The sequence below is a fragment of the Ambystoma mexicanum genome, chromosome 2p (genome assembly GCF_040938575.1).
Source record: "Ambystoma mexicanum isolate Mex_15411 chromosome 2p, UKY_AmexF1_1, whole genome shotgun sequence".
Taxonomy (NCBI): Eukaryota; Metazoa; Chordata; class Amphibia; order Caudata; family Ambystomatidae; genus Ambystoma; species Ambystoma mexicanum.
Genome location: NC_090923.1, coordinates 927,241,917 through 927,267,885, shown reverse-complemented (window position 1 = coordinate 927,267,885; position 25,969 = coordinate 927,241,917). Strand labels below are relative to the sequence as shown.

General features: G+C 45.8%; 1 protein-coding gene across 3 annotated transcripts in view; it reads left to right on the top strand.

The window, feature by feature from the left end:
• The window catches only part of LOC138566921 (RNA-binding protein Nova-2-like), a 200,531-nt gene that overhangs the window by 142,108 nt on the left and 32,454 nt on the right, over nt 1-25,969 (top strand). For all 3 annotated transcript variants that reach the window (XM_069644657.1, XM_069644658.1, XM_069644659.1), the window contains exon 3: nt 2,111-2,277. In XM_069644657.1, the coding sequence (XP_069500758.1) occupies nt 2,111-2,277 (167 nt within the window). The remainder of the gene's footprint in view (nt 1-2,110; nt 2,278-25,969) is intronic.

Here is a 25,969-nt window from a genome sequence, read left to right as displayed (position 1 = left end):
TGAGTCTCCTGATTGGCTGGGAGGCCGCCACCCTCGACGAGTACTCATTTATAAACTGAATTAGCACAGTACCAGGTCTGCATTTTTTGTCTTAAGTCTAGAGGTGATGATATGGGCCTAAGGGTAGGAAAAGCCCTGGATAACCTAGCAGCAGAAATGATGAAGACAAAACCAGTACATTATTCTAAATAAATCCTAGCTCTGGGATAGTAGTTCAACAGTGCGCAGAAATCAGTGGTAAATCCAAGACTTTATATGTTGTGCATTTGAGGCAGGAGTGGCTACTGACTTTATCAACCTGGATTCCCTTATCTGCCATTACATTACATATTTTATCTATGTTTATGCCCACTTCCATAGGGCCTCCCCTACACAGACCTGTCCATTTAGAAGATCCTAGAAATGACTAACTTCCAGTGCTCACCACAGGGTACAGTATGCAGTGTGAAGTATGCTGCGATAGAGCTAGTAATGAATAGGGTATTATATCCCTGCAAGCATGGTCTTACTAATTAGGTCTGAGTGTCATATGTTGAAGTAGAGTCTTGTTCATTGAGTGCACGACTCACACCTTGGACTGCAGGCTCAATTATGGACATTAGCGATAGCACAATTGGATTAATAAACAACCAAGCAAATAAATAAAGAAGTCTCAAACCTAGAAATTATCATTTAATGCTAAAATTACTCCAGAATTCCATTCATGTGGACCCTTGGGTGCATGTGTTGGATCACTACATCTTTTTACTTTGAGGCAATTTGAAAGGAATGTCCTGGTCGACCTCTCCATAGACAAGCCATTTTTGTGGCTTGGAAGTCAGACTGACATTGTCGCTGCAGCTGAATGTGCACGATTAATAGTGAAATGGAACCAACCATTGTTTTGGATTCAGCAGTATTGTTGGATCCTGTCAAGCGATTCCACAATCTTCCTCAGAAGGTTATAATGGGTGATTTAGCCCCCCAACTCGAGGTCTGCTGTATTGCTCCATTCCTGTAGTCCATTATTGGGCTCCTTGGTTGGTGATGTCCCCGCCATACTTTGACAAATAAGAAAACTGGTAGGCATGCTTAATTCAGGAGGTGGTGAGATGTTATCTTTGGTAGGGAAACGGGACGTTCATCATCTGTCCTCCAGCAGCTCACTGTAGGTCGCTGTCTCTTTTCTCACAGAGCCACAGATTAGGGAAATATTCAGCAGCTCACATTAGATCAGTGATCCAATTGACTCCAAAGGAGACTCCAATCAGGAAACGAGTTCACGCCAAGAAGATGATAGTGGCCTGTCCTCCCAACAAATCCTAGAACAAGACACCCCCTGCAGCTCATATGAGAGTGGCGTGTCTTCTCGGGCTCTCGCTGCTCCCTAAACCTCACACCAAGTGTATAATAGCAACCTCTCTTCTCAAGTAGCCTCTCAGATCAATATGTTGCGTGACTGCTCACCACGCATTTGATAGTAATCCATCTTCCCAAAGATCTCTATATCAGGGCTTTGCATACAATTCCCATCAGGTTAACAATAGTGGCCAATATTCTCGAGCCACATCCGGATGTTCGCTGGCAGCAGATACCTTCTGGTTATATTGGCATCCTGCGAAAAACAAGGGGGGTCCTGGGAGTCCCTCTGCCACACATTAGTCCAGGTTACGAGAGACTTACCCATAGTCTTTGGCTCACTATCTTTCACAGAGGAGAAATATCCAAAACATATCAGTATTTGTCCTGCCCTGGGCAGTCCAGCACCGAAATGCTAGGCAATTCTCCTCTGAACAAAAGTACCAACAGCAACCCCAGACACGTCTTTCGGCCTGGGTGGACCTCATCAGTAGGGTGGAGCTGTGCCTCTCTAAGAATAGTGAGCAAGGGGCCCACGTCTGGATTCCCCTAGTAACTTTGGGTGAGACCCAAAGTTACTTAATGTAAATATTGGCATCCTTACATTAAGCATTGCATAGGTTGCGCAGCAGCTTTCAGTTTGATAGAGGTTGGTATGACTGTGTACACTCATTGTTCACCACTGTCCTATCAACACTGTCATTGTTGTGTTGCTCTGTTCTCCTCCCATATCGGCCTCCCTGTACTAATCTTTTGTCTCCTCTTTCCGCAGGTACCACGGAGCGGGTGTGTCTTGTGCAAGGTACAGCCGAAGCCCTGAACGCTGTGCACTGCTTTATCGCAGAGAAGGTGCGGGAGATCCCACAGTCTGTGGTGAAGCCAGATTCCCTCAACCTCCTGCAACCACAGACCACCATGAACCCTGACCGTGCCAAACAAGTAAGCAGAGTCTCCCGCTGTGTGCAGTTTGCATGTCATGTCATCTCTGTGATTATATATTAAGGACACAAGAAGCGGTACATACATGTTTGGGGCGAGGATTCAATAAGGTATCAGATACTAGTCTGGTACATCAGACCATTCAGGATTAAGGCCTCAGGTCTGGTTTTAGGCAATTCCTTTGCCCAAGTACTATAGGTTGAGTTTTTGTCTATAAAGGATGTCCCAAATGCTACAGTGATATTAACTTGTGATGTTATATTACAAAGCTTGTATGCTGTGCCGATTCACCTCCGTAGTGGTCTCAGAATGCCAAGGCTTGTCTGGAAATTGGCGTATTATACCTCAGATAGGGGTATTCAGACCATATTCTGTGGCGGAGAGTAGGTATAGATAAAACAAACTGGGATTCAAGTAGAGGCGAGTAAGGTTAAAGGGAGAAGGACAATATTTGTGACAGTATGGGTACATGATATTCCAGCCAACATTATCATACGCAACTGGAGTGCAGAACATTGTGAGGGTAAACTCAAAAGTATCCGAAGGATCAAGAAGTATATACTATAAGGCAGTCTTCGAAAAAATACATGCATATAAAAAACTAGCTGTGCTCATCCATGTGTGGTGCGTGGACCATGCTTCCTGTGTTTCCCACAAAAGAGACCACACAGGAATCAATGCCCACAGTAGACTGCCCACACGGAAGAGGGTGGCGTGTAATACACAGGTAAGTGGGTCAGGCAGAAGGTGGGCCGGCAGAGCGAGGAATGGGGAAAATGTAAGTGGGCAGGCAGGGCAAGCAGGCACTGCGTGGCTGTTAGAGAGGAACTGGGGTTTGGATGGGAGGTCGTGGTCTGGTCAGGATGGGAACGGGGGCACATGAAAAAGGGCTTTTGGACGGTGAACCCCTAGATGAGACAGAATTCTTGGTCGTCTGTTGATGGAATCGATGTTTCACCAATGGCTGCCTTGTAAGGAGACATAGATGCAGGACTGAAGTCTCTGCACTGGATTTTCCACAAAGCCTTCTTGGGCCTGGGGCCTCAATACCTTCAACTCTCTCTTCCTAAATATCTTCTTTCTCAAGCTCTTCGCTCATCCACCTCCTACTCCCTCAGGGTCAGTCGCTTCTCCAAGCAACGAGTTGGTGGTAGATCTTTCTTCGGGTGGCACCTCTCTCTGAAACAGCCTCTCTGAAACTTGAGGAGAATCATCTCTGGTTCCAGAAGCACCTCAAGACCTTCCTCTTTGCTTCTGCATTCTCTCCTCCTCTCCCCTGCTGATCGCCTGGTTTGAAACTGCACTGGTTACCTGGCTACCCTCTGATCTCAGGCCCAGGTCCCCTCCTCGCCAGTTGCACACGTGCACTGCCCCCCTGGTAACCCTTGCACGCAGGGGCTGTGTCTGTATCCCTACAGCCCCCTACCAGCACTTGACACCTAATGTCTGCACTTAACCTTGCACTTGCCACCAGCAGGCCAAACGGTTTATTTATTGTTTTATTTATTTGTTCTGTTATCTTATGTACTGCACTGCGCCCTCCCTCTTCCTCCCTGCACTTTCTCTCTCCCCCCTCCCCTGCACTTGCACAATCTCAATGTCACCTGACATAGTAAGATCGTTGGCTGTCCTCCCTATGTTGCCTCGCCCTTGCCTCGTCGCGCCTTGAAACACTTGTGTATAGGTGCGTTATAAATGCCATATCATATATCATAGATAAGTATGCTGTAAGCCAGGCATCTGCAACCTTTGGCTCGCCAGATGTTTTGGACTGTGCCTTCCATGAGTCCACTCCATTATGCATGCTGCATAGTGCTGATTGGCTTGTATTCCAAAACACCTGGAGAGCCAAAGACTGCAGACCTGCTTGCTATAAGTGCACTCATGGTTCTTGGCTCTGTCGGTCATACATCCAAAATAATAATACTGTTCATTTAAAAATGTCCCAGACAGCCTAAAAGTGGGTTAAATCACCCCACTCTCACAGAAGCCCTCTCATGACCCAGCCTGCCGATCAACCATAGTATTTAACCTATCCATGGAACCACTTGGTGAGCTGGTGCGCAACATGAACCTTAAGCTTCATCTGTTTGCTGAGGACGCTCCGCTACACCTCAAGATCAGGATGGAACAAGACATCATCAACCTAGCGGCAAACCTAGGGGAAATGAGACTGGATGTCCTTGCATTAGCTGAAACCCAACCATAGAATATGGAATTCCTTTGATGTCTTCTGCACACTTCAGCCCCCACAGCCAACACTGGATAACAGCCCTTGCAGACTTAAGATTGCTAGAACTCTAGTTGCAAACACCAACTCACTGCGTTTTGTGCTTTGCAACAGACCCCGCCTAGACCTTAACACCAAAAAGTACAAGGGGCTCAATTTTAAGTGAGACTGCCGAGAAACATCAGAGAACTCATCCCAAAGCCGGACTTGCACACAGTGATACAGGCAACAGTCTTTTGCAGACTGGCAAACAAAACACCCTCCTGACGACTCCAGAGAAGCACAGGCATAGGCCATTTATTGTGCCACAGCCAGTGTTTGCTGGCAGGCAATCACTGTTTCAATCACGTCACTCCTGTTTTCACCGCACTACACTGACTCCCAGTTGAAGCGCAATGTGTTTTTAAAACAGACTGTGTAACATACAAAGCTCTGCAGCATTTGGAGCTACAAAACCCACAGATTTGAGAATAAACTGCAAAAGTTCAAAGGCATTTGACGAAAATCTCTTTTTCTGAGAAAAATATTGTTATTTAATTTCAGTACCAGCCAATGAGGAGTCTCAGAACGGGGTCTTTACCACACCGGGAAAGACCCCACTCCGAGCCTCCTCAGAGCAGGAGGCCGCCATCTTCCTTCGCCGGATAGCAGGTAAGTGCACTCCTCCCAGGTTTCCAGCCCCTTCCTCCACTGCTCCTCATGTCCACATCTTCAACCCTCCCTCCCTCACCCCAGTTACTTTTTCCTGCCTTTTCTCTCTTCGGTGCCGGAAACACTAGTGCACACGGTACTTCCTGGGCGCGCGAAAGCCCACCATTGAAATGGAGAAAGGACTTCGCCCTGAACTATGGTGGGCATTTTTTTGTAGTTTTTTCTCAATTAGAAAAATGGTTAAAACACTGTTCCTCAACTCGAGAAAAATAAACTATTACTCTGGTACAATGTGCCGGGGTACTAATAGCAATAGAACCCTCGTAGTGAGAGCATTACTGGTCTTGTATTAACCCCAGGGCTATCGCTAAGGTCCTCACTTTGCTTGGGCCTGTAACTGACGCCCTGGGGCGTAACCAGACAGGTAATGCGCACTCTACCTCCACAGGCTCTATTGCATAAGTAGAATTTCTGTAAGCAGCAGTGTGAAAAGATTGTGAAAATGAATGTGATTGTGAATGTAAACACTTGGTCATATTTAGAACACTGTGAAAAGCTTCTGAGTTGTTCCAACATTAACCACAGAGGAAGTGGGTGGCCTTTGATGATAATAGCCCGCCAGCCTGATCCCTAGTAGGTCAGAGCCAAGTGAGGGTCCCCACAAGGGCTCGGGCTGTTATCACCGAAACCTGCCCGTTCACCTGGTGGTTAAACTATTAGAACCTCTCTGCCAACATCCACTGTGTTAATATTCTTTCGGGATTCTTCTTTTATTTATTTTTTTAATGTATGGGCCATCGACTGTGTCTCTAGCACATGCCAACTTCCCAAGAAAAAATTAAAACTAAAATGACAGCCTGTTAAACAGAAAATGTACATCGGCCCATTTTTGTTTCGATGGTGGCCAGTGAGGGGGTGAAACGAGGCATCAGAGCGGGAGGCAGCTGAAGCATGTAACGAGGGGGAATGGAATTTCAGGGCATGGGGAGAGGGTCTGAGGCACGGAAAGTGGAGTGAAAAATCATGGCGACTGGGGATGTGGCACAGTAGACAGGAAGGAAATGTGGGATTATACCAGCAGGCCAAGAGCTCATTCCCAGCCTACTGGTTGGCTGGAGCCACTCCACCACTCCCCCAGGTGACAATGTTGTTTTACCATCATTTCACAATCCCAATAAAGAATGAAAGGAAATAACCAGAGGTGGAATTGGGCCAGAGCAAGACAGAGCACAGTTCTGTGGATGCCTGTTGCCCAAACCCCTAGCCTGACCGTGTCCAAGATCTGCTCCCAACCTGGGGCTGCCTCTGTCACAGATAAACAGTGCTTGAGAAGATTTATTCGTGGTAAGATAGGAAACAGCCCCAGAATCACTATCTTTCCACTTGAGTATATATCTTGTGCTTTACAGACATTTTTCTGTTAGTGTGAGTATTGTGACAAATAAAATGAACAGAGAGCACCGCTCGTTTCGAAGAGTTTCATGCTTGAATCACTATCACAGACCTATTTCACAAATTAAATTGTGTGGTCATTCTTATGTTCTCAAAATGCTCTTGGCTTTAATGCAAATCACCAGGTCAAAGTCCCACCTGCAGGGCCCCCCTCCTCTGCACTGGATTTGGTTCCTTGAGGAGATTGGTGGTGATTGACCTGGGCTAGAGATTTGCCCCTGATCCCCATCCACTCCCTTTTCCTCTTTGCACCCGCACAAATACAGAGAGAGTGAGTGCCCGGGGTAGATTGTGGCTATTTCCAGCACTGCAAACAACCCATCTACTTCCACTGAGCAAGCAACTACAGTCAAACTACAGACAAACGTGATGTTGAAAATGGTTTAGGCAAACACACAACCAAATGTCATAGACCAGCTACAATTAGCATCTCAAGAAAGTGGCTACTTCTATGCTTTTATCTTTGTAGGGGGCAGTTTCTTGGAGAAGGACAGCACTCCCCCACTGTCTCACTTCTTAATGGAACTCTGCTACCATCACATATCTCTATGCGTCAAATGAATAGTGGGTTATTCCTTGGTGAGAACAGCCTGAACCTTAAAGACAAACCCATGTCCAGTGATCATTGAATAGGTCAAGTGCAGCAGCCAGTTAGATTAATCTGACAACAGGTTGCATCTATCAGTACCAGCCAGCGTTCACCTTTTTTTTTTGTTTGCGATTTAAATTTTTATTCCAACATTACAATATACAAACGTCATAGTAAACACAGAAATATAGTATCTAGGCAAATAATTAACAGTGTATATAAAAACCAATTCTGCAAATGAAAGAAATTGATAAGAAAGGAAAACAAAAAGGCAAAAGAAAGAAAGTCAGAAACCAAGAAAGGACAAAGAACCAGAAAGCATTGGGTTAGCCAATGGAACCATCAATGCAAAATCAATGAAACGTTGAACATAAATTACAAGAAATAATTAACACAGCAAGAGCATTTTCAGCTACAAAGACATCACATTGTGTACAAAAAATGAAATTCAACCGTAGACCTCCAGGAACCTGTTCCAAATGTACCAGAATTTTTCAATATCATCCGCATTCTTGTAAATTGCCTTCTCATAAGTTGAAACAGTCAAAGGTTCATCCACCCATTCATCGATGTTAAAGGAGTTGTTCAACTTCCATGATCTCAATATCATCCTCTTAGCTTTCATACTGGCAGGGAGTATCCAAGTCTCCTGCCCAAAAGAGATATCATCAATCACAGATATGTCCCCTAGAACCAGCAAGGTAGCTGAGAGGGGAATCGTACAAGTCAAAACCAGTCCCAACCTCTCACATATGTACTCGCAGAATTTCTTCGTTTTAGGACAAAACCATATCAGATGACCGAGGGGACCTCTGGCACCCTTGCACTTCCAACAGAGTTCATTGTCCATGAGTTGTCTCTTAAACAACCTGACTGGTGTCCAGTAGGACCTAAAGAGCAATTTTGTTTGCGATGCTCTAAGACCCCAATCCAGACTCACCAATCGGGTATTCTCACAGCAGGGCTGCCAACAGACATCGTCAATTTCTTCTCCTAACTCCTCTGCCCAGATCACTGGCAGCCTCGAATCTTCCTTCCTGAATGATTTTAGAAATCTGTGCATCGTAGCAGCAGGATGAGCAGCGCTTCCACACAACTGCAACATAGACCAGGCAATATTTGGTTCCAACAAATCATCACCACCAAGGCAAACATTGACAATGCCTTTCAATTTTCTGTACTCAGAAAATGAACAACCAGCCATATCGTGAGTTCGACACAGCTGTGCGTACGGGATCCAATTTCATCCATCTATTAGATCACAGACGTACTTTATTCCCACCAGGAACCAACCTGGCCTGAAAAAAAACCTTCCCTTGACATTTCAGGGAAGGATTCAGCCAAATGGAGGCATCCATATGCAGGTAGGGATCTGCGTTCATGCGCTTTGAGATATCACACCAGCAATCTTGTAGAAAACCGGTCAAAGGGTTTTCTCCCTTCGAGTTATTTCTCTTTGAAGTCAGCAGAGCTCTGGGTTCCACCTGTGATATAGCGCCACATTCCCACGTCACACACTGTGAACATTCGTCATTCGGATCAAGGAATTTACAGAGATGTCGGGTTGAAAATGAAAGATGGTATTCACTGAGGTTGGGTAAATTCATCCCACCGTTTTTCAGTGGGAGTTGTAATTTCCAAATAGCTAATCTTGATAGCTTTCTCTTCCAAATAAACTTTTGCATAAGTTTGTCTATTGTTCTGAAAATATGACCAGGAACTTTGATAGGCAACATAGATAGAAGATAGTTCACTTGAGGAGCCAGGTTCATTTTTATGCAATTAATTTTTCCCCACATGGACAGATGTAAGAGCCCCCACCTGTCTATGTCAGACTGTCATTTTTGGATGAGCAGTCCAAAGTTCAACACTGGCAATTTCACCACATCCGCACCAATCCAGATGCCCAATTATTTGATTCGATCACTACACCATCTGAATTGGAAATGTGCACAAGCACTATGTAGACACAGATTATTGAGTGGTAAATTTCAGACTTGCCCCAATTGATTTTATAGCCAGATACAACTGAAATTTCTTGAATGTCATGCATCAAGTGGGGTATGCCATTAACTGGATCCTGGATTGCGACCAATAGATCGTCAGCCTACAACCAAATCAAATTATTACGGTTGCTACCAATTATTGGTTTAAGGTTCACATCCGCTCTCAGACAGAGCGCCAACAGTTCCATAGACAGGATAAACAACAGCGGAGAGAGAGGACAACCCTGTCTCGTGCCCCTGTGGAGTGTAAATGCATCAGAAATGAGACCATTGGTGAGCACACTAGCCGATGGGCATCTCTACAGAAGCTGTACCCACTGCTGATATTTTTCACCAAAGCGCATCCTCTTCAGGCAAGAGAACAAGAAGGCCCACTCCACCCGATCAAATGCCTTCTCAGCGTCTAAAGAAATGGCAGCAGTGGCTACCCTCTGTCTATGACCATTTTAAATAGACAGCAGTAGATGGCGCATATTATCAGCCACAGCCCTACCTGTAACAAATCCGACCTGGTTTTTGTGAATTAGAGTTGTAATCACTGGTTCCAGTCGCATTGCCAGCATTTTCGCAAGCATTTTACAATCACAATTAATCAGGCTAATCGGCCTGTAGTTTTCACACCTTGTGGGACACTTGTATTTTTTCTTTAGAACAGTTATTAATGCATGCCGCATAGTTCCAGGCAACAATCCTGAATCGAAGGCCTCCTTGTATACATCACACAAGAGTTGTATAGCAGACTCTGGTAGGATTCTGTAAAACTCGCCTGGAAGGCCATCCATACCTGGTGATTTACCCCCTGTAAGTTTTGAAATAGACAATTTTATATCTTCCACCATAAATTCTTCTTCAAGACTTGCCGGTTGAGCGTCTGAGAGTTGGAGTATGTCATAAGAGTCAAGGAAATTTACAATACCCGTCTCATCACAGCTCAGGTCTGATTCATAAAGCTTTGTATAAAAGTCACGAAACAATTTGTTTATTCCTCTCTGCTTAGTCTCCATTCCACCGTTTTGATTTGCAATAGCTGAAATGAAACGATTACCCTCCTCTACATTCAGTCTGTATGCCAGCAACTTTCCAGCCTTTTCACCATTTTCAAAATAATGTATTTTTTGTCTGAATAGGGCATAGTCCACTTGACTTGATATTATTTTATTTAGTTCAAACTTGGCTCTCCTCAGCATTCTCACACACACCGCTTGATGCAATGGCCTCTTGCGCCTCTCTTTAAAAGAAAATGAACATATACTTTCATTGCATTCACCCTCATGCTCCTTTGCTGCCCTGCTTTCACCATATCCCACCTAAGCAGCCACAGTAATGTAATTGGGGCTCATTGTTTGGAAAGAGCTCCTTTTCTTACATTCTAACATGCCCATTGAGTGCGGCTCCTAGCACATGGAGTTTGCCAAACATGGATTTCTGGGTCTCCATCAGCATGTGCTTGTTTGTTCAGGGTGATAATGTGTGTGATTTGTAGATCCTCTCCCTCACAGATCTGGTCTTCTACAATTAAGCTGACAATACGCAACTCATTGTAAAAGTCGGACCCCAACTATCAAGTTCCTCTTAAGCTTCCTGTCTGCTCGATGTTAACATCTGGAAGAACAATAATCTATTAAAAGTAAACCCAGTAAATCAAAGATCCTTATTGTCGGTTCCGCTTTTATCCTGGGTGGTCTTCTTTTTGACCTGCCAAATTGGGCAGGTATCCTTTATTGTAATTGATTATTTATAACGCGCTTAATACCCAGAGGTTTCTAACCACGGACCCGGGGATCGAACCTGTGTTGCTCAGTGTCATTTTGTTGCTTTCAAGGCGAGCACGTAACCCCTGACCTATCCTCCTTTTAGCAGCTGCACAGATGATCCCCTGCGGTCTAGCGAAGACGGTATATTGTTTAGGATTCCTCAAATTACAACAATGGTGCAAACAGGTTTCTGGCAACTTAACTTAAAACCTTAAAAAGGATTCTGCCTCTACTGAAATAGGAACACAAAATGCTTGCCATTCCCCTTGTTAATCTCCTGGTGGCACCGGGAAGTCAGGCACCCGTAAATCACTCGAATGATAGTCTCTATCTCCGCTCACCTCTGGGCTCAATAACCGGTATTACAGCAGCTCCCAAATGCTGCTGCTCTCGCCATTCCGGTAACCAATGGTGGTGACTCTATTACTGCTTAACTTAGACCACAAAACCGGCTCCCAGTCTCAGAGTGGGTGAAGTTTAAAACCTTACCCATGGCACACTCGGCCTGCTAAGAACGGAGACCCACCATTATCTGTGACAAACTCCTAAGTATGGGTCTCAGTGATTGACCCCAAGTGTTACAGATCACGTTTCAGCAAAAGATACTTTTTGGCTCCTTGTCTTTGGCTCACTCACATCACGGAAATTCTGTCTTTTCAAGCTTTACAATGGGCCTCATTAGGACCTGCCATTCTGGAAACAAGGGTGCTGGTAAACTCACTGGCACCCTTGTTTCCGGACCGGCATATTACAGGTCCGCCTGCCGGAGCTGCTGTTCCCGACAGGTCTGACCCTGTCGGTTACAGCAGCCGCGGTAGGCAGACGGGTCATGGAAGCACCAGAATTGTTGGCAACAGTGCCGGTGCTTCCGTGTCCCCACTCCCATAGAGTCCTGTGGGACTATATGGGAATAGGGACTTACATTTTACCAGCGCCTGACATTCTTGGCCCGCCGGAGTTGTAATCTCCTGGTGGCACCGGGAAGTCAGGCACCCGTAAATCTTTACGGGTCTGGCGGCAACCCACCGGTAGCACCGGCAGGGTTACTGCCAGGCCCATAATGAGGCCCAATGTCTACCACTTCACCACCGAGTTCAGGCTAGAGCCTATCCTAACTGTATGCAATTCAGTATTTATGCAGTTACCTCAACCCAGCGCTAGGAAGCCACCTATACCGTGACTGTGCCATACAAATGTCCAAAAATAACATGCAGTAATGACCTCACACACCGATGCTGGTCTCGGTAAACCTTGGGCTGGCTGCGAGGTACCGCATGCCGCTGGTGCCTTTATGGCCGCACAAAAACTCGGGGAAGGATCTAGCGTGTACAGGTGTTTCATGCTTGTGCCAATGCAAGGAACACACAATGTAAGACACCTGGGGCTACTCACTTCGTTCCCCTGAGCCAAACCTTTGCTTTAATGCCAGTTTTGGGAGTGATTAGAAAAGGGCTGAATGCCAGTATGAAGCACTTTGTAAAAGATTAGACTTTTTACATCATCTTGTCTACGTAAGAGCATGTCTCAGCTATATAAAAAGAGCTCTGGTTGTTTTATTTATTTATTTATCCTATACTTTGTCCATAAAGCTTTAATAATTTTAAAGTTTTGCATTCCCCTATATTTCTGCCTTATGGGTTTGTGTGCCCTCTTTCCTCCCACTAATCAGTTCTCTCGTATATTTTACTGGGGTGTGTTGGGGGGCATCCTGCCTCGGATCCCCGTCCAGCTGATTGATGACGGGAACACAGCTGGACAATGCAGATCAGGCGCAGGGCTAGAACTGCCCGTTCAGAGATCAATGATTTCAATTAGATTAGTTGTGGGTAACGAATAGCGATTAAATGAGTTGCCCGGACAGTTGTACTTATGTAGAAATCACCTTGGGGACCAATGAGCCGATACAGACTCTGGGAGAAAGAAAAAGCACTACGCTATTGACGCTGCAAAGCAATAAAAAAAGGCACAAATGAAATTGTGCTACACAGGGAGCTCCTTGGAAGGTGCTTGGAAGCTGAGATAAATCTGTGCTGACAGAAGGGAAATTGCTCTAGCCCTGGATGGAGAAACCCAATTCCCGGCTGGAGGGGATGGGGGAGGGGAAGGCCAGCATATTACTTATGTCTCAGCTGTATTTTAAACCTGCCATTAATCCCACGGAATGTTCTATCTGGTCGGCCGCCAAAAATCGAACCAATTTATAAAAGTGCAAAGTCGGAGTGCGGGTGGGGGATAATGGGGCTTTGGCGACCGGGAGGAGGAAACCTTCTGGTGGAACGGGGGCGCGTGCCGTCCGTCACGAGGTGACACGGTGGCTCTGTACACAGCTGGCTCAGACATGTTTAGAAGGTAGACGGCAGATGCAGGACATGTTCAGCCTTAGCAGGTATCATGCGCAGGGTGTATAGATATGAGCTCCTATAGGGCTCCGATATTGCTTCTGTGCTCGGCCTTAGGGGAAAGATACTAACAATTTCATGTGGGCCTGTTTATGCCAGAAACGTCTTCCATAAGGCATTATTGGCATAACACTTCCACGGCATGCACCAAAAAGCATTATGGACATGGTCCCATCAAACAGTACAAGAGTGACATCTCCCTAACCCGGGCAACATACGAACGACGCCCGCCCTCATAAAGTTCTCACCTGCCTCCAACACCTCACATTACTGTACCACTCTGGAAGTACTCGAGTCTGTCTTTTATGTTCATATTTCTCTGCCACAGGCTGGTTGAGGCCTAATCAAAGGCAGGTGCACTCCTGTGCAGTGGCGTATATAGGCTTTCTGCTGCCATAGGCCCAACCAAGTGCATGTGCCCCTCCACAACTTTACTCTACCTCTTTTCCAGACTCTGCACCTTCACCATACTCTGCCCTACTTGGCCAAACTAAACCCCTTCACCACATGTTCTCCACATTTGGCTTCATAACAACGTAAGCACGTTTTAAAGGCTGATTGGATTAGAAACGTATTGTTACATTATTCATTGAAGCCTGTTACCTCTATGTTCTGCTAGCAGTGATGTATTCTTTTATTTACTTTCTTTCTCATTCACATGCACGCTTTGGAACTTATTATTCTAATTCTAAGAATGTAGCACTGAAGTCATGTAGCCAGAGAAGTCTGCTACTTTGCCTCCTATTCTCAAAATGCGGATGTTTCTTCCTTGGTGCCTAACACCTTGAGTTAGGCATTTGTGGGTCAGACTTTCCATTTCTTGGTGCTCTGCATCTCCTGAGATTTCTGTTTTCCAGTGCTACGTGCTTCCTCGAGATTTATTTTATTTATTGGCTATTTATATGGCGCTTATGCAACAAGACAGTGTTTCATAGCGCCACAATGCACATGGGAAGGGAACAAGGGAGCAAAGAAACTAAGAAATTGACAATAAATACAGAGAAAACAGAAGCAGTCGTACTAGGCCTTGTGACATTTGTAGCACGCAAGTGCAGTTAAAGAAAAAGGGAAAAAAAGGAGAAGGTGAGGTGGGGGGAAGTTCGAATTAGGGTCTGCTAGGGGAGGAAGTGCCAGATGTGCCATTGGGGAGGCAGCAGGTAAGTGCATGGCGAGGGGAAGAGGACAGTTTACCGCCCAACAGGTAAGTGCATGGGAGGTGCACAGAGCGATTGAGCAGAAGGCCAGGACCCTATTGGACCTTTGAGGGGCCAAGCCTCCAATCTCGACGAGAGAGGGTATGGTTACTACAGGAAGGGAGAGGGAAGGAGGGGAAGAAGAGAAAGGTCTTGAGTTGTTTGCAGAACTTGAGGTTGTCCGGTTCAAGACAGAGAGAGGGAGTCTGCTCCATTGTAGTGAGACAGCCGAGGACAGAGACCTGCCCCCAGCTCTCTGCTTGGAGAAGCGTTTGATCAGCAGAGAGTTGGAGCCCGAAGATTGAAGGGATTTGGAATGAGAGTATTTAGTGAGGGGGAGTCACAGGTAGCGTGGTTCCAGGCCCCAGACAGCCTTATGGATGATGCAAGGGGTATTGAATTTGATCCTTGCAGCAACTGGGAGCCAGTGGAGAGATTTTAGAGCTGGATACAGTCCCATGGCTTGAGGCCAAGGATAAGTCTCACAGCCCTATTCTGGATTAGTTGAGGAAGAAAGAGCAATGAGAGAGGCAGAGTGATGAAGAAGCTGTCACAGTAGTCTAGCCTGGAGAGGGCCAGAGCTCTAGAGACATTGAGCTTCTGGGGGAAGGTCAGGAAAGGGAGAATGCCTCTAAGGAGGTGAAGTTGAAAGTGGGCCTTCTTGGCAAGGTCCAAGATATGAGGAGTAAAGGAAAAGGAGGAGCCGAATATGACCCCAAGGTTTATGGTCTCAGTGGAAGGAGAAGGAGCTGAGCCATATAGGACAGCAAGAGTGCCAGAGGGAAATGGGGAGCAGGTGTCCCGATAGGAAGAATCTCAGTCTTACTGGCATTAAAACGGAGATCACTGTAGGAGAACCAAGACTGAATAGCAGACAAGCAGTCAGGGATGATAGCGTGGGAAGAGGAGCTTGAATAAGAACTGTGAGTCATCTGCATAACAATGGAAATGAGGAGAGAAGGCAGAGATCAGGTGATCAAGAGGTGCAAGGTAGATGATGAAAAGCTAAGGCGAGAGGATAGAGCCCTGGGGAACACCACATGTAGAGAGAGTGATCGAGGAGGAGAATGAGCTCAGAAGCACCTGAGAAGGGCGGTCAGTGATGAAGGAGGTCAACTAATACAGTACCCGGTCTGAGATACCAAGAGTATCTTGGAGCCGCTTTATGAAGATAGACTGGATGACTAGGCCAAAGGCGGAAGAGAGGTCAAGGAGAATGAGAACAGCAGGAGAGTTAGGGTCAAGATTTGCAAACAGTTCCTCACAGGTATTCAGGAGAGCAGTTTCCCTGCGTCTGGATGCTCGGAATCCAGATTGATGGTCATGTAAACAATCAACTAGCTCAGTGTGTTGGGTCAATTGGGGGATGACCAACTTCTCCAGGAGTTTCCCAGGGAAGGGTGTGGTAGAGATAGGGTGATAGTTGGCCGGACATTAGGGGTCGACTGAAGGCTTTTTTAGGAGGAGGTGCACAAGGAAGTGCTTGAGAGAAGAGTGGAAAGGAGCCGCTGCTATGGAGTGGTTGCAGAAGTCAGAAAGAGCCAGAGCAGGGAGGAGATGTTGCCCTTAATGGTTCTAATAGAACAGGGAGACACCTGTTTGGATGAGACCTTCATAGAGCAGAGTTCTAGAGATCTCACCCATTGTGATAGTTGAGAAATAGGAGAGAGTGGGTGGGAGTGAAAGAGAGGCCAAGGGAGGCAGTGGAAAGGGGGAGGAATGGAGGGGAGGGGAAGGGAGGGGAGAAGAGAGAGAGGTCAGAATGTCTGGTTTTTGAGGTGAAATGGGTGGCCAGTGTAGTACAGAGGGCCTTCGAAGTTAGAGGTGAGCTGGAGCCTGCAGATGGATTGGCTAGTTCCATACAGATTGTGAAGAGTGCAGCCATGTTGTTAGAGGCTCCAGAGATACGACCTTGGAAGTGGGCCCTCTTCTTGGAAAGGATATAGAGACGGTATTGCCTTTGGAGTACTCGGCACTTACATTTCAGAGCGTCTAGGTCAGAGTCATACCAACTGTTACACTTGAAGGCAGGTTTCAGGCGGATCCTCTTGACAGGGGCAAGAATGTCAAGAGTGTTGTTGATAGCAAGATGAAGATTGGCAAGGACAGGGTCGGAGGGAGAATCAAGAGGTGGAGGAAGGAGGAGGGATGAAGGTGAAGGCAAATGCAGAAGCTGACACTCGTTTCATCGGACAGATGACCGCGAAGGAGGCTGGCAACGCTGGTAGAGCTTCGTCAAGGGGCCGGGAGCTCCCTGATGAGGAGAGAGTGATCAGACCAGGAGAGCAGAGTAGTGAGAGGGTTGGAGAGCAGGAGAACAGCAGAGATGAAGGCATCAGGAGTGTGTCTGCCAGAAAGGGTGGGGCCGGAGGGGAGAATAGTGAGGGAGAGAGAGGTACAGGGATCACAGAAGAGAGAAGAGGCAGAAACTGTGGAATCAAGGTGGATGTTGAAGTCTACAAGGAGGAGGAGTTTAAAAGTAGAGGTCAGAAGAAAGGAGGTGAAGTCAGCCAATTCTGTGAAGTAGACAGACACAGGGACAGGGTGCCTGTAGATAGTGTCAAGGGTGATAGAGAGGTTCAGAGAGACACAGAGCTTGCAGACAAGACTTTCAAAGGAGGAGTAGGGCTGGGTGGGTATGGGAGAAGTAGGGACCCACTCAGGGAAGATCAGGGTCACTCCACCACCAGATCAGTTGGGCCAAGGTTTAGAGAGGATCTTGTAGCTTTCGGTGAGAAGGGCTTCAAAAGCAGTGACTAAGCTAGCACTGAACCAAGTCTCAGTGAGAGCAAGGACGTCAAGATCAAAGTCTTCTGGGAGGAGGCAGTTGTCAGAAGAATGTTTGACAGCAGAACGAGCAATCAGAGTGGCTAAGTGAAGCCAGTCACCACCTTTGAAGTTTTTCTGAAGAGGAGTACAGTGAGGTGGTACACCATTCGGAGGAGAAGGAGGTGCAGAGAGAGAGAGAGAGGAAGGAGGAGTAGCAGGAAAAGGAAGAAGATGAGGGCCGGCAGGCGCCGGTTGAAGAAAAGATTTGGTTGAGGACCCTGGGCCATGACAGTGCCATTGTGATAGACATTAATGATGCACCTAGAGGATGAGAAGTATGCCAAGAGTACTTCCAATCTAGTGCCACCATTAAGGGGTGAAGAGGAAAAAGAGGAGAGGGGAGAGATCAGATGTGAGGTCCATAGGTCAGGAGAGGGGACAGAGAACAGGATATCCGTGATAATCTGTCTGGAAGTAGCACTAACGTAGGTGTCAGCAATAGGTAGGCCAGGATTAGAGGCCAAGATATTTTCAAAACTTTTTTTTTTCCAGACTTCGTGAGAGAGGAGGATAGGTGATAGAGTAGCAGTTAGAGTAGATGGGTGAGATGGAGAGTGCCATAGAGGGGAAGGAAAAGGAGGGATAGTTTAAGGGACGGCACTATGCACAGGCAAACTCACCCGGCGGCCTAGCAGCTGATGGAGGCAGAAAGGATGCACAGATGTAACACACCCAATGTACCCAATTATCCTATGTACTGGATGCATCAGCCTTGAGTGCCACCCAGATCTCCAGCATCATGCGTGAGATCTCAGGATGTTTCTACCCTGGCCGGCGGACGCTTTGTGTCTCATCTCCTTCTCTTGCTCTCCAGAGACTTCAAAACTTCTCTTCTCTAGCATCTTTGTCTGGTCAACCACCAAACAACATCAGCTTCCATTCACTTCACATCTTCGAACCCTGCTTTTCCAGTCTGCCCTTCACTCTTTCATCTGATCTTTTCCCTTTTCCTCTAGGAACTGAAGTCAAAGACTCAATGTCCTTTTTATGATAAAGAGAATATATACAAGAATACAACAGTGCATTCTGGGATTTGAAGTGAGACTAAAAGCAATCTAAGAAAAAAAGTAAATACAACAATTCAACTCTTCCTTCCAGGATCTGAGGTGAAAGAGCCAAAGCGTTCAGTGAATGAAAAAGGAAGTTCACGCAAGAACACAACAATGCATTCTGGGTTTTGAATTCTAAGTCCCAGCAAGTGTGTATAACAAACAAACGTTGCATTCTAGAGACTGGAGTAACGTCCTATGGAAATCAGTGAGTGAAAAAAAGATAGTACAAATAAGTGGAAAGTGTATCCGGGAACTGGAGTACAATTTACCAAGACATTACATGAGATATTTGAAAACAAAACTAATATTATTTAAGCTGTACTTCGTGGTTTCAGTATAATTAACAACACTCCAGTTTCAAGCAATACTGACAGTGTGCATTGTGTATGTGCATGTATATTGATTATTAAATTGTTGCAAGACTGTCACCGCGCTTGAAACTAGTCCACACATTGAAATTGATATGATGTTTTTCTCTTCTTTATACAGTTGTCCGGTACTGCAACAATAGTATAGCCAGGTATATCAATTTCAATGTGTGGACCTTATTGTTTTGAATGGAATAATTTGATGACTTGTTGCCTAATATAGTTTTATGGATGATGAATACTAGTTTCAAGCACGGTGACAGTCTTGCAACAATTTAATAATTTTTGTCATTATAGGTAGAATGTTTTGTGGAGGATTCTCAGATTGTGAGACTCCCACAGCTAGATGATATATAACTGACAATTATAATAACAAAATAGGCTGGGTGAATAGCGCACAGGATTTAGTATCAATCCACTGCAATTTAATAGGTGCATTGTATATTGCTTTCAGGTCTGTACATTGACACCTCAGCATTACCAGCTATGTCCTTTATCTCACCGTCTGCGATATTATTTTGCCAAGAATAAAAGTTGCTCGCAAAGTTCTGGGCAAAGTAATAATGCCAGGGTTGATGGAGATCTGACCATACAAAGTGCTCAACCACATCACCAAACCCACTGTTCCTGTAGCGTGCACACCTCCTACTACCACTGTATGGCCCCTAAGGTGACCCTGTTGCATATGAGGACTTAATTTACAGTGTTGTTGTATAGCTACGGATACTCTGGGCTAGCGTGCGTGCTGGAGAACACTGGGTAATCCATTCCAGGGTCCAAGGCAGCTGTAATCCCTTTGATTGACCTGTCTAAGCAGGCTGACCCAAGGCCTGATGGGAGGTGGGCTTACATGCCTTTATCCTTCAAATTAAGATGGAGCCCCAGATCTGTACTTGCTATAAACTATGAACAGATGTGTATCCTTGCAACTCGCTCTTTCTGTCCAGCTCCCCATCTGTGGCTCTCCCCCTCTGTGTGTGTGTGTGTGTGTGTGTTTCTCTGTGTCCATGTGAAAAGAACTTGAAGAGTAGCTACATGTGTAACCCACACTCGCTTATGTCACCGGAACCATTTCCATCCACTCACAAAGAGAAGTGGGCCAAAAACCTCTTTGAGGCATCATTGGCTCCTGTATACCTATAGCTGGGCCAGCTCAAGCTATCCCTCCAAGCTGCTGAGGGTGAAAGATTTACAGTCACGTGTACAATATTTAGGAAATGAGGATCAGTCAGGTCGATGTGTATTAATAAGATCATTGTAGTAACTAAGATCAGCAAAGATAATCTGGAGGAAAATACAATTAAGAATGTTTAAAAAAAATAGTCATAAGCATATTCTTATGTGAATTCCTGACATCCACAGTAAAAGGGGGTGTCAGTTGGTCTCCAGGCTAGTCTCGAGGAGGATACACAGGGCCAGAGTATCTTCTCAGTGTCCTATTGGGTCTTTTAGGCAGCACCCTGGTCAGAAGTCACAAAACGCTGTCCCGTGAACTTGACCAGCCTTAAGGTTTGAGTTGGCCTCAATGGCTGAGGTGAGCTAGAAGTACTCATAGAGCACAGACCGTGCTTGTGCGACCTGCTTGAAGGCATTAGCAGGGATGGTCTCCACAGCCTCATTTACACCTGACAGAGCTGACCAGGGAAGACCTCTGGGAGAAGCAGAAACGCCTTGAGTGTGGGACATGGCATCTCCAGGGGATTGCGCGTCTGCGAGGCGGTTCTTCGTTCCCTAAAACAAGCTTTTAAAGGAAACTCCCTTTGAAAGGATAAAGGAATTCGCAGTCCAGAACATCTGGAGAGCCGCAGGTTGCAGATTCCTGTGTTGGTGGGATGGTTCCCTGGCAAGGGTAGTTCCACAGCTCTGATGAGCATTGCAAGAACAGGAAAAAACAGGGCAAGTTGAGGCTTAATTAAGCCATAGAAAACATTGTTGTCATCCCTAATCGTAGGGGTATAGTGGTACATGGGGAAAAAATTCTTTGATTGGCTGGATGTCATTGCCCTAACTAGAGAATAGAGTTTGGGAAGTCCAAAATGGACGCTAGATCGTGAGATGTTCTGCCAAATGGCAACCACTCAACAGGTACGAAGTTGCTTAGAGAGGAAAAAAAATCTCTCGTGGTGATGGCTCGAGCACCTTATCACTGACATGGATGGTGTAAGGGCATTGGGATTTGCAAGTATGTATTTTATTAACCCAAATGTCTCAAAATACTTTTCATATGGGTGGTTGTCTGAATTAAAACTAATATTAAAAGAATTAATTGAAACAGCAAAAACAGAAATTCTTTTTTTAGAAAAACACAGTCACTTGTTCTGCACTGGAGGTGCTAGAAACCCATTTAGTATTGGGTTGTGGTCTTTAGTGTCTTTGTATCTCCTCTTTGTTTTGGAGATATCCTAGAGTGTTGTGGAGGGGCCACAACAGGTTAGGTCGACCTGTTTCGATGGTTATGGACGATTGAAAACCATCTTCTTCAGGACATTGGATTTCTTCATGTGGTGACACAATCACTTGCTGTACTCGTGGGTAGGACAGCATACACAGCATGCACAGGCTACACAGATTCCTGTATTTGAAAAACATAATGAAACATTGCAAAAGAGGACGTAAGTAACCTCTAATTGCAATGTTGCATACCAAAAATACCAGAACATTCACAATCATGTCTCGATGGCTGTTTGGCTATATGCAAAGTGCACATGCTCTTAATTTTTGGGGCATGACCACATAATAGTGACTCGAGAGAACCTGTCGAACCATTGGCCCGAATCACCGAGGTAGTGGGGGTGCTCAGAAGAAGGGGAGTAGGTGGGGGTGGGGGCGGGTAGCAGGTGGCAGGGGAGGGGGATTTTAAAACAGGGGAGGTAGCTAGACCTCCACTCATCGATGGTGTCATGTCCAGTGATGGTACAATCAGGGCTTTGGTTGAGGGGTCTGGGATGGAGAGGAGCCATCCTACCTGGATGTAGTCAGGACAGCATGTTTGCAGAGCTGTTAATGCTGCGGCGTTGACTCTATCTGAGAATTGAATTAAAAGCGCGTTATAGCGGGCGGCTATATAACTTGAAAAAAGGGAAGGAAGAAAGGAGGACCGAGCACGACTATGCTGCAAGAATCGGGGCTCTTACCGGTTCTGCGGGCTGCGCTGGCAAGGATTGTGTACAGGAACATCCAACAAACGAATGCAGAAGAGGCTCAAAGAGTAAAAGTTTCTTCCGCATGTGACGCATACTGGAAGGCGTGGCTGGAGAGGTAGCTTAGTCCAATGACAAGTCGGAACTAGGGGGTGTGTACATGCGCGTGCGCCGTGGCTTGGTCCAATGGCTGTAGATCTAGCCGGGGGGGTGTGAGATTACGGAATGGACCTCTGGAGGGCGGGGTCTATGGGTACGAAAACCAAAGCTCCGGTGTCGCGGGGAGCAACTAACGATACTAATGAAGCCGGGGACGTAAGATAGCCGGCATCAATGAGAGTGCGTGCGAAAACGCAAAAAGGCACAAGTGGGAAAGGGGCCTGCAAAAAGTGGTTGCATCCAGGAAAAACCCAAGAGAGGGTCGTGGAGGAGGGGGGAGTTTGTGGGTGAGGGTGGGAAAAAGTAATTGGGGAAAGAGTGGGGAAAGCAGGAGGGAGGAGGAATGGCCCTCTCCCACGGGTGTGTAGGATGGCATGCCTGGCAATGCTTTGTTCTACACAAGAGCAGGATACTCATAAAGGTTTTCGGCAAATCACTGTGTAGAAAAAAGATGCATAATGTCTAGTGGATTAGTGCTAAAAGCTGCAGGCACGTAACGATTGGGAGGGAGAAAGATTCTGCATGGGGTTAGTGCTGCAGACTGCAGGCACGTAACTTGGATGGAAAAAAGGCACAGCATGTATGATACAAACATGTGGACGGGAACACACACCATACAGTACATTATTGCTTCAATTTGCATGTATGATAAGAACACTCGTGGGTTGGTGCTGAAGATTACAGGCACGTTACCTGGATGAAAAAACGACACAGCATGTATCATTGGAAAACAGGTGGAAGAGAACACACAACATACAGTACATTGTTGCTTCAATTCACATCTCATGGGACTAAAGTAGTCCGTGCAGAGTGTAATGTATGCTGCACATGAATGCAAACACTCAAAAGCAAAAATTAGAATGCAGAGATTAGTGATGTAGCACTGCGAGCTCCTGCCACTGCATTGCTTCGTTCAGGCCTTGATTGTGTGTGTTCAGGCGGAAAATCCACTTCTGTTCTTATGTAAACAACATGGCGTGGTAGTTGCCCCCCCTGCTTCGGCCATTTGATCTTTTCAAGGATAGTCCATTTGAAAGATTCGGCTGTGTGACCACCTGCCAAAAAATGGGGGACCATTGGTGCTGTTAGTTTCTTTGTTCTTATACATGATCTGTGTTCAGTCATACGTTTTTTGACTTCCCTGGCCATCATTCCAATGTACCATAAATTGCATGGACAGGTGATCATATACACAACTCCTCTTGTGTTGCAATTTGTAAAGACTTTTTGGACCCATGGAGTTGCCCACCCGATGTCAATGCTAGTGCTACGAACAGTTTGTGTGCACATGGAACATTGTCCACACGGACTGTGGCCCATAGGCTGGGCTAGGTTCCCAAGGACATTCTGCGTGCCTTGTGCTGTGTCAGCTTCTGGAGGTATTGTGTTGACAAGGGTGTCTCTCAGGTTTCGTCTTCTTTTGAGTGTGAACCGCGGTTTTCCTATACTGGATGTGCCTGTATTGAGGATTGGCCATATGGATTTGATCCCTTTCTTTATTTTGTTAAAAGCAGGAGAGTAGCTGAATACTGCTGTAATAGTTCTATCTTCTGTTGGCTTTTGATGTTGCTCAAATGTACACGAACGAGGTATATGTTTGGCCCTTTTGTAAGTGTTGTGTATGATCTTCTTCGAATACCCACATTGGGCCAGATGGTTTTTAAGGATTTTTACTTGATTCATGTACTCGTCGGTTCTACTGCATAGGCGTCTATAGCGCAGAAATTGGCCAAACATAAGATTGTCCTTCAACGATTGTGGATGGTAACTGGAATACATCAATAAAGTGTTTTTATCAGTGTCTTTTCGATATACTTTCGAGATAAGACCTCCTTCAAAAGCTGTAACAAATAGGTCTAGGAAATGTGTATGTTCCGTGTCCTTTTCCATCGTAAACCGGAGGTGAATATTCTGTCTGTTGATCCAATCATGGAAGGCCTTGATGTCTTCTTCGGTGCCTCTGAAGATGACAAAAATGTTGTCAATGCAGCGACACCAGGTTAGCAGTTTATCCTGAAATGGATTGGTCACTGGGTAAATATGCCGGATTTCAAAAGAGTTGACGTATAGATTTGCCAAACTGGGTGCGAAAGTCGCACCCATGGTAGTGCCTGAGACTTGTTGGAAACATTGATCATTAAACAAGAAGAAATTCTTTGTTAATGCTATCTTGGCCAGGGATAGGATGAAACTCGATGGTACCCCATGTAGATCGATGCCTGAATCTAATAGGTCCTTAAGCATTTCCAGGGTTTCTTGTTGAGGAATTCTGGTGTAGAGTGATTCTATGTCGATGGTGACTAACCAGTCTAGTTCAGGGTTGAAAGGCAGAGAGTCAAGGAGGATAAGCATGGCTGTAGAGTCTTTCACATATGGTTTCATTTTAGGAATCTCATCTTTGATAAAGAAATCTACATATTGACTGAGAGGTTTGAGGATGGATTGTATTCCTGAAACAATTGGGCAGCCCGGTATGGGAAGGATGCCTTTGTGTATTTTCGTTAAGGCATATAGAGCTGGAGTCCTTGGATGTTTTTGTATCAGGAAAGATGCTTCTCTCAGGCTCACATAGCCTTCTGCTTCTCCTTCTTCTATAAGGGGTGCTAGTAGAACCTGAAGGCAGCTGTTGGATCATTCCAGAGGGGTTGTTAGCTAGTATTGTCATTTATTAAAGCTTCGACCATCCTAGTGTAGTCTACTGTGTTTTGAATGATGATCGCGCCTCCCTTATCTGCCGGTTTTATGGTTATGTTTTCATTTTTTGCCAAAGATGTTAGTGCTTCCAGTTGGGCTTTGGTGCAGTTGTTGTGTACGAACGGGATATTCGCTTCTATTTCAGTCAGTTTTTTCATCAAAGCTTGTTCAAATGTAATTGATTCCGCCATGTCACACGCGTAAGAAGCTTTTACTCTTTGAGCCTCTTCCACATTCGTTTGTTGGATGTTCCTGTACATAGCCCTTGCGGGCGCAGCCCGCAGAACTGGTAAGAGCCCCGATTCTTCCAGCATAGTCATGCTCGGTCCTCCTTTCTTCCTTCCCTTTTTTCAAGTTATATAGCCGCCCGCTATAACGCGCTAGTCATTCAATTCTCAGATAGAGTCAACGCTGCAGCATTAACAGCTCTGCAAACATGCTGTCCTGACTACATCCAGGTAGGATGGCTCCTCTCCATCCCAGACCCCTCAACCACAGCCCTGATTGTACCATCACTGGACATGACACCATCGATGAGTGGTGGTCTAGCTACCTCCCCTGTTTTAAAATCCCCCTCCCCTGCCACCTGCTACCCGCCTCCACCCCCGCCCACTCCCCTTCTTCTGAGCACCCCCACCACCTCGGTGATTCGGGCCAATGGTTCGACAGGTTCTCTCGAGCCACTATTATGTGGTCATGCTCCAAAAATTAAGAGCACATGCACCTTGCATATAGCCAAAAAGCCATCGAGACATGATTGTGAATGTTCTGGTATTTTTGGTATGCAGCATTGCAATTAGAGGTTACTTACGTCCTCTTTTGCAATGTTTCATTATGTTTCTCAAATACAGGATTCTGTGTAGCCTGTGCATGCTGTGTATGCTGTCCTACCCACGAGTACAGCAAGTGATTGTGTCACCACATGAAGAAATCCAATGTCCTGAAGAAGATGGTTTTCAATCGTCCATAACCATCGAAACAGGTCGACCTAACCTGTTGTGGCCCCTCCACAACACTCTAGGATATCTCCAAAACAAAGAGGAGATACAAAGACACTAAAGACCACAACCCAATACTATATGGGTTTCTAGCACCTCCAGTGCAGAACAAGTGACTGTGTTTTTCTAAAAAAAGAATTTCTGTTTTTGCTGTTTCAATTAATTCTTTTAATATTAG